This window comes from Sinocyclocheilus rhinocerous, unplaced genomic scaffold, assembly GCF_001515625.1.
Source record: "Sinocyclocheilus rhinocerous isolate Xijiao unplaced genomic scaffold, SAMN03320098_v1.1 scaffold2063, whole genome shotgun sequence".
NCBI classification, from domain to species: domain Eukaryota; kingdom Metazoa; phylum Chordata; class Actinopteri; order Cypriniformes; family Cyprinidae; genus Sinocyclocheilus; species Sinocyclocheilus rhinocerous.
The window spans coordinates 395,962-403,461 of NW_015636724.1; the positions used below are offsets into that span (position 1 = coordinate 395,962).

The 7,500-nt window shown below is 34.6% G+C and overlaps 1 protein-coding gene across 3 annotated transcripts in view; it reads left to right on the forward strand.

Moving 5' to 3' along the window:
* The window catches only part of LOC107748063 (mucin-5AC-like), a 101,997-nt gene that overhangs the window by 29,872 nt on the left and 64,625 nt on the right, over positions 1 to 7,500 (forward strand). For 2 of the 3 annotated variants that reach the window (XR_001640876.1, XM_016562719.1), the window contains exon 2: positions 3,222 to 3,296. Coding sequence is in view for 2 of the 3 variants with exons in the window: in XM_016562719.1 (XP_016418205.1) it covers positions 3,222 to 3,296 (75 nt within the window). In the remaining variant the exon portion in view is untranslated. The remainder of the gene's footprint in view (positions 1 to 3,221; positions 3,297 to 7,500) is intronic. The other variant, XM_016562720.1, reaches the window with a different exon arrangement.

The following is a 7,500-nucleotide window of genomic DNA, read 5'->3' on the forward strand; positions in this document are numbered from 1 at the left end:
TTTTTCTTTGGAAAATGTTTTTCATTCAGAAATTGCTAGTAAATTCCACACAATTTTACAAAGAAATGACAAGTAACCCATTGAATGAAATGTGAAATTTTGAAGTAGGAAGATTGAAATAGTGTTTTCTTTTAAAACATACTCCAGTAACTTAAAAAATTTGTTTACAGTGTCAGTTTTGATTTCTTGCTGATTTACAAATTGTTGTGGCAATGAAATGACTGCACATACATCACAGATTCAAGTAAAATCTGTATGAATCAATTGAGCACCAGTATGTAAAATAGCAATGTAAAAACATGAACATCTGCTCTATATGAATCTTAAACCGCTGTATTCAGTTAACCTGGAAAATACCTTACACTTAAATCCCCACAGCGTCCCTCTCAGAGTAATTAACACTGAAAGGTCATCTCAGAAAATGGATCTAAGAACACTTGGGGTAATTTTCAGATGTTCTTGTGAATATGTCATTAATCAATCTCCTGCCTCGTTTGGCTTTTGTCACCTTTCTTAATCAAGCATTTGTCCTCTTTCAGACTGTAAAGAAACTTACGAAAAGTAATTTGTATTGCAAAATTGTCACTTGTGCTTGTGCACAAGTTGCCATCGTGATGCTACAGCACTATAAAAAAGCAACATCCCAGACATTTTGAGTGAATTATATGAAACTATAGAAGAAAAAAAACATGTTAGACCAACAGATATCTGTAATACTTAAGAGAACACTATTCACTGTTAACAAGCTGTTTACAAGTTGCCTAGCATGCATATTACTAGCATATTTGCTGTTTATTAGTATTTATAAGGCACATACTGTATGTCTTTAAACAGCAGCAGGATTTGAACTGTCCTTCATGTCTTATCTTCACTTTCCATCCCGAGTTTAGTAGGGAAACACAATTGACCAGATACCTTATATTTCATTTATTAAAATGACAATATTTTGAATAAGTAAAATTACTATTTTTGGTTAATGCACCGTCTAATGTCCAGAATCCCTAAGAGGCCATGCATATCTTTTTTTCCTGTTTTTTCTTGGTAAAGATTTCTTAATTTTTTTTTATGTCTTGTGATTGATGAGTTTGACACTAAATTATAATGTTGTTCAAATATTAATGAGCAATAGCACCACCAATTATGACTGATTGGCTTTGAGGTTGGTTAATTTATATATTTATTTAGGTAATAGTGGCTATATTTTGTCAAATAGTTGAAATCTTTTGTTTGGTGTTTTCAATTCAAAGGTCACGTCTTCTGGGGAATTAAATCATTAGGACTATTGATTATTTCATCACTTTCCTCTTTTATTTTGGCTACTCACATTATGAGAATAGAGATGTACACACACACACACACACACGGGAGCTTTGTTGTGTCGATGACAAATGACTAGGCTGTCCCCCAGTGAATTAATTAAGGTGAGACTTTAACCAGCTTTTAATGAGACTGTTGCCTTGATCGTGTGTGTGTGTGAGTGTTTGCATGTGAGAAGGAAAAGGAGAGAGCAAGACTGATGACCTTTAAAAACATTTTACTTTAATGTTAAAGCTGTCACTTCTGCAGTTAATACACCGTAGATGCATATAAAATCAGATGGCTAGATAGATAGATAGATAGATAGATAGATAAATAGATAGCAATAATACATATAGAATAAGACAAAATATTAACGGTAGTTTTTGTTAATTGAAATAGAGCTGAAATAAAATATAAAAATTGAAATCCCGATGAAAAGCTTAAACTTAGATAACTTAAAAAGAAAGTATAAATGTTGCACTGGCAGCGGAATAAATTTTAAGTTAAAGTACAGAACTTAAAATAAAACAAATGACTGAAATAAATGACAAAAATGTTATGAAAAGCTTAAAACTTAAAAAAAATGTAACTTTTAAAAAACTTAGTATAAACTTAGTAATAGAAAGTAGAAATGTTCCGTTGGCAACAAAGTGAACTAAACTGAAGTTGGAGTACAGAATTTGGTAAACTGAAATAATGAATAAAATCTTAATAGAAAAAAACCCCTGAAATTCCTAAAATGCAAAATAAAATTAAAATGAAAACAAAAACAATAGAAGCTAAATAAATTATACTAAAATAACAAGGATGGATAGATGGATGGATGCACGTCACAGATAAATGTTTTGTGTAAAGTGCAGGCTATTCTAAATATAAAGCATGTTGGTTAAAAAAAATAGATGAAAGATCTTCACATAAAGCCTCTCTATGACTGATTCCCATCTGTGGATTATTTAAGCGCTGCTCGAGAGCCTCAGGATTACCATCAGCTTTTAAATTCCAGAAGTCGAGGAAGGCGAGGAGGAAGATTCCGGAAATCTGTGATGTGTAATTAGTCCTCATTGTGTCGAGCTGCTAAATCAGGCTAGCATTGTTATCCCATGTGAGACTCAGGCACCGTATGTGACATGTATGCATGCGTGCATATAGTCTTCCTGCCACATGCTTTTATTTAGCAGCACCTGGTTTCAGTGTGAAATCATATGCATTGCTGTAATATAGTGTAAAAAGAAGAGCTCTTAAAAGGTACTAAATGCAAAATACTTACCCCCAGTTTCACAGACAAGACTTAAGCCTAGTCCCAGACTAAAATGTAAATCTGAGCTGTTTCAACTGAAAGAAACTTGCACTGATTGATCTTAAAATATGTCAGTGCCCTTGTTTTGTCTCAAGATGCACATCAGTAATGTTTTTTCCTAAGGCATGTTTATAAAAATTACTTAAATATCCTAACTGGCCTAAACCTTGCTTAACCTAAGCCCTGTGAAACCAGGCCTTAATGTGCAGAGACAACTATAACGAATCCATTTGTAAGTTGACTTCCTGATATCTGTAATACCTGCATGCAAATAATGCAAACTTGGCATTCTCAGAATATGCCTTCTGTCTCACATTCGCAATATATAAACACACACTAACAACAGGGTTTTAATTAAGCAGAAGCAGAATGATAGTATAGTCCTGTTAGGTGTGACTCACTCTTATAACTGTCAGACACTCACAAGAGTCATTCATCAAAGACGCCACGAACATGAGCTGCTTCAGCTGCGTTTGATTCAACATACTTTACATGCTTTAGGTTGTGCAATAAACAATCTATGCTGTCTGTCAGCAATAGCATTAAAGTTATTAGGTCTTCTTTCATTACAACACGCTCACAGTTTTAAAAACCCCTGGTAATTGTTTTCTTGTGTGTGTTTCAGAAGACACTCATACCGAACTGGACAGGACACTGAGAACTGTGGCACCTGCAGAGACTGTGCCTGTATCATATACAGGTAAGACACCTTTAATTTCTATGCGTTTATATGCACAAATGCAGAATTACATAAAGTATTTGCAAAAATACATTCAGTGGAAGTCATACTATGGAATGGAGCTAAAATGAATTGCTGCCCATTTTAGGTCTTAGTATGCATGAGTTTGTGGGAAGGCGTTTAGGGAAATATGCAACTGTCCTTGCTAAATAAAGAGTTGACTGTTAAATATGAGCCAGACTATTTCTTTTTAGCTTCCTGGTGAATAATACGTCAACATACGAATAAAATTTGATCTTTTAAACTTGTCTGTGATTATACTATTAGTCTCAGGCAAAAAGACACTTCACAGAACGATGCATAAGTTGCATAAGTCTGCAAAAATGGCAAAAATTATGCAAAAATCAGCTGGTTCTCAACTGGTGTGTTTATATACAGTATATAGACTGTCTAATATGCTGGTTTGGTGCTCAAGAAAAAATGTTATTATCAGTATTGAAAACAGTTGTGCTGCTTTATATTTTTGTGCAAACCATGATTTTTCTTTCTTTTTTATGAAAAGAAAGTTCAAAAGAGCAGCATTTATTTGAAATATAAATCTTTTGAAACATTATAAACGTCTTTACTGTCACCTTTGATCAAATGAATGCATCCTTGCTGAATAAAAGTATATGTTACATTTTTATTAATTATTTAGTGAATTTATTTTTAAGGATGTTTTTATTTTTTTGTGTGTGTGGAAAGACGTACTGTATACTGAGAATTTTTTTTTTTTTTGCAGTGTAGACTTTGTTTTTGACATCAGAGGCTATGTGTTCAATCAACGTCTAGTCATTTGAAACAAATTCATGTGTCATATGCTAAAAGCAAGGCAAATATGGCAAAAAAGTCTCCTAAAATGTGTATTTTCTTCCAAGAGCATCAAACCAGGTCTAGGCACTAAACTAAAACCACTTGAGAACTATGCTTTACACAATTCTGTGAATCTGTCTCAGTTCACTTGGAAACAATATCATGTTTACAAGTTCCCAGTCTGCTACTATGAGGGCTTCCAAGGAAGAAATCGCTGCATTTGCCAAAGTCTGTGAGGTTTGTGCCATCGCGTCTTTGAAAGATATTCAGCAGTTTTGTTTGAGACAGTCGCAAGTAAACAAGCCAAGTGTCCTTGAGAGCATCTTTATATTATTCAGCTGTGCTTTTTGGGTTGTATCTGATTTCAGATTTACCTGCATCTGAACAAGTCATTGTAAACAACAATCAGAAAGTTTGTTCCCGTCTTAAAGCAAACGATTCTTGGCCAGAATGTGCTGCAATGTGGATCAGACGGTCAAAAGTCTGGCTATGTGAGACTAAATCTAAATGAGTGTCTGAAAAGCAATGGTAGTTTGCCAATGTAATATATACAGAGTTCTGGCATGAAACTCTAGATGGCGCAGTCTGATAGGTCTAACTCAGTCTGACCTAATGACATCATTATCACATGGCAGCTGATTGGTTCTCTCCTGTATCGGTAGCCAATGAGCTCGCTGCTCAACATTCAAATATATAGTACAGCCTCTACAGCTGAAAACAAGTGGATGAAATCTGCGAGAGTGTGTGTCACAACCAAACACAATCATCAGGACTAGCAGGCAGACCTGATCAGCTGAATGGCTGAAACCTGCAGGCGTGTGAATCAGTGTTCAGAGCGCTGAGGAAGATCCAGGTGGACATTCAGGACGTTTCCTTCTTCCCATAAGTCCAAGGTATAATTGCCTGTTCTTACGTAACCTCCCCCGCTGCACAAGGTCTACCAAAATCAATAACAGCGGCCCACGTCACCACACATTTTCATCTGCTCCAGCCTAGAATGAAGGTGTGAATAACACTCCCAGAGGAGACCTGGAGAATCACAAACACTTGCACGCACACATATATGGACGTGTGTGGTTTGTTTAAATTAGGAAGGGGGCGGAGTGACACAGAAAGCTCTTACAAGAACATTTAACATAGCACATTTATCTTTTATACATTCTTAAAACAAAAGGATCCAGAACGGGTTTTTGAAGTGATGCCTTAAAGAACCATTCTTTGGTTCCCCAAAGTACCTTTCAATGGTACATTCTTAGAAGAACCTTTTTTCTTAGAACCTTTTGTGGAATGGAAAGGTTCCATGGATGTTAAAGGTACTTCATGGAACCATCAATGGCAATAAAGAACCGTTTTTTTAAGACTGTAATGGGATGTTTTTCTGAGGGAAAGAAGCTTCAGATGTAACAAATGTATTATTATTTCATATTTTAAAATATTTAATATTTAATATTTTAATTGGTTTTAATTGATAATAATTATTAAAATAATTAATGACATTATGCGTTTGTGTAAATATGTGATTTTAATACATTTCATTTTAGTTTACATTTGTGCACATAAGCAATTTTACTACTGTGTTAGTTCACTACTATTCTGGGCCCTGAAGCAAAACCAGTTGAGGAGACACATTTGAGATATTTAGGAGATGTCGTTTGCCGGTTTTGTTTCCTGAGAGTATCGTCTGTTCATGTCCAGTTTATGCATCATCCTATAGACAGCACCAGATGCACATATGCTGGACTTTTAAGGACGTCTGAACTGGATTCAGTCAGTTAACAGGAAAGGAGATTGTTCAGTATGATGAGCGCTGGCAGCCTGGCATTGAGGACGGGGATCCGCGTCTGTGAGCTCAAAAGCACAGAAACAGATGAGCTGAGAGTGAGACGGAAGGATAGAGAGTTGCCAGGTCCCTGCTGAGATCCGAGGAAGAAAGAGAGAGACAAAAAAGGAACACGTCCAAGTCTGAGTGCGACTCCATCTGTGGGGGGAAATGAAAGCGAACCTATGCTTCAAGAGCTGGCGACTGAGAGAAGCAGGGATGGAGGAAGAAAGCAGGAGATGGAAAGGATAAATTTAGAGCGATTACAGGCTAGATATTTTCTCTTGTGTCTACCCAGAGGGTGATCTAAATATTAATGTTGTGTGCGAGTGTTGGGGTTTCCTGTCAGTAAAGCACTTTACCAACAATGTGCGGGTCGCGTCAGCTTACCACAGCAGAAGACTTGGGCACTATGATAGTAATTCAGGGGCTTAAGCCTGACGAATTAAATAATAGTCTGTAAAGTTTAATATTTTGAAAAAACAGTTTATTGAACCTTTTTTTTTTTGACTATAATAATTTATACATCAATCTTATACATCATCAACATTTTTTTCAGAGGCCCAAACTGAGTAAAAATATGCAATTTGGTGTAGATGCTAATATTTATATGGCCAAAAATAAGATGAAATTCTGAGCTTGTAATGTAAATCAATGAGATCTAACAGTATAGCAGACTACTGATATAAAATGCATATAAATATCAGTTGTCGCTCTATATCTCCCAATAATATGTCTCAATAAGATATTTAAATGCTTAGTTTTATGATCCAAACTCTGTAGTTTTAAAACGTATAATGCAATGCAATACAATGATGATTGAGAGATGAACAAATAAACGTTTTGCAAAAGCCTGATGATCATATTTGAGACTCACATTTGAACATGATTTTCAAAAAAATGATGTCTGGATAATCAAGTAAGCCAAAGTTGCTTCAGTCCAGTAAGTGTTCATTTTGATATATTACTAACAATATAAAAGTTTTTCTTATGCTTACTTTATAAAAATATAGAAAGATTTTACAGAAAAAAAAAATACATGAACCACTAGCTGAAGGTGGACATTTTTACAATTACAAATTTACAAATGGCCTTTTACCTTCTTAAAAAGTATAAACTATCAGTTAGACGACAGAAGGCATGTAGTAGATTGAGTGCAACAGGTTTTTTATCATGTTGAAAATTTACAGGTGTTAGAAATATACTACAGTAGGCTTTATAGGGTTAAAATAATAGTTCATGCAAAAATAAACATTTGTCATCATTTGCATGCCATTTATGTCATTCTAACCATATATTTTCTTTCTTCCATGCTATCACACAATCAGAATTTTTTAAGGAACCATTAAAATACTATAAAAAGTCTACAACTCATACTAAAAGTATATAACTCATGTGTTATGTTGTATTTTTATTTATTTGTGAATATTGACGTAAATTTCATTACTAATCACCAAATTTAAATGATGATTTCAAGTGAAAAAAAAAAAAAAAACCTTTTTAAAAAGTTTTTTTTATTATTTTATTCCCAGACATGTTCTCAGATATCTCATG